The 1,278-nt window shown below is 35.4% G+C and overlaps 1 protein-coding gene across 1 annotated transcript; it reads left to right on the forward strand.

The window, feature by feature from the left end:
- Nucleotides 1-926: 926 nt before the first annotated feature.
- Nucleotides 927-1,270, forward strand: LOC109222825 (protein RER1B-like; the record flags this gene model as incomplete). The annotated part of the gene is made up of 1 exon (XM_019387135.1): nucleotides 927-1,270. A coding segment is annotated over exon 1 (344 nt), but the record flags the coding sequence as incomplete, so codon positions are not given.
- Between the last annotated feature and the right edge of the window lie 8 nt (nucleotides 1,271-1,278).

Consider the following 1,278-nt stretch of genomic DNA (forward strand, 5'->3'; position numbering starts at 1 on the left):
TGCTTATGAAATATAGTTCGTAACTCATGTTATCGTTGTTTACAGCGGAAAGAAGTTTTCAAAATTAAAATTGATAAAATCTTAACCTAAGAACAACAATGTACAAAAGAAAGGTTAAAGGGATTACCTATATTGTCAATTGAGAAATACTTATTAGAAGTTATTGACTATAAGAAAATTATTAATAACTTTGTATCTAAGAAAAGCTAAAAAAATAAACTTCAAATAAATAATTATAAAAAATTAAAAATTAAGGCCCCTCGTAAAGTTTGCCTTTGGGCCACAAAATTTGTCGGGCCGCCCTTGCCCGGTCCTCGACCCATCTAGATGGATTGTCGGTGCATTCTTCTTCCGGATGTGAGTCTCCATGAAGAACTCATCATGACTCATCTTCCTCTCCAATTTTTTTTCCAACAAATATAATAAACGTGTTAACAAAAGCTGTAGCTATACTCGCATTTTGTTTTAAAAGCAGAGTGCAATTTAAGAGATAGAAATTTTAAGTAACTAGATCCTTAAGAGAAACATAGAATAAAAAATACAACATGAAGTTGCAGGTGACAAGCTTCTGTGGTGAGTTCAACTAAAGATCACAGAAGATGAAACTAGTAGCTGGTACTACAAACAATCTATTCAGGCAACCCTAGGAAATATTGATTAGTCAATAATATACAGTAATGCATTCTAGGAAGCATAGGAAGAACATACTTCAGAAAGATTGACACAATGTGAGCGATATGAGCTTTAAGTTTTATAAATTAAGTTCCTCTTTGTTCTTAGCAGCAATAAAATTGAGTCTCTAAACTCGTTTATTTCTCCCTTTGGCAATGAGTCCACGAAATGTATATCTAGTTGCTTGTAGCGTGATATCTTGCCCTCGTTGATCTTATCCCTATGTATTTCAAGGATTTTCAAGTTGTGGTTTTATGGAGGGTGTTGGAGATGATGGTGCATCAGCGGCTGCAGCTTTGAACATTAAACCTGCAAAGAGCTTCCAGTATTACTTAGATAAAACGACTCCCCATGTACTCTATAGGTGGATTGGAACCACTGTAATTATGGCACTCCTTTATGCTCTTCGTATTTATTCTGTTCATGGATTCTACTTTGTTACATATTTTTTGGGCTTTTACATAGTCTATTTGCTGGTTGGTTTCCTGTCGCCTCTTGTTGATCCTCAGATGGAACCTTCTGATGGACCTCTATTGCCTACTAAAGCTTCAGATGAGTTCAAGCCTCTCATTAGTCGCCTTCCGGAGTTTAAATTCTGGTAATAGT

Source organism: Nicotiana attenuata, unplaced genomic scaffold (genome assembly GCF_001879085.1).
Source record: "Nicotiana attenuata strain UT unplaced genomic scaffold, NIATTr2, whole genome shotgun sequence".
NCBI lineage: Eukaryota > Viridiplantae > Streptophyta > Magnoliopsida > Solanales > Solanaceae > Nicotiana > Nicotiana attenuata.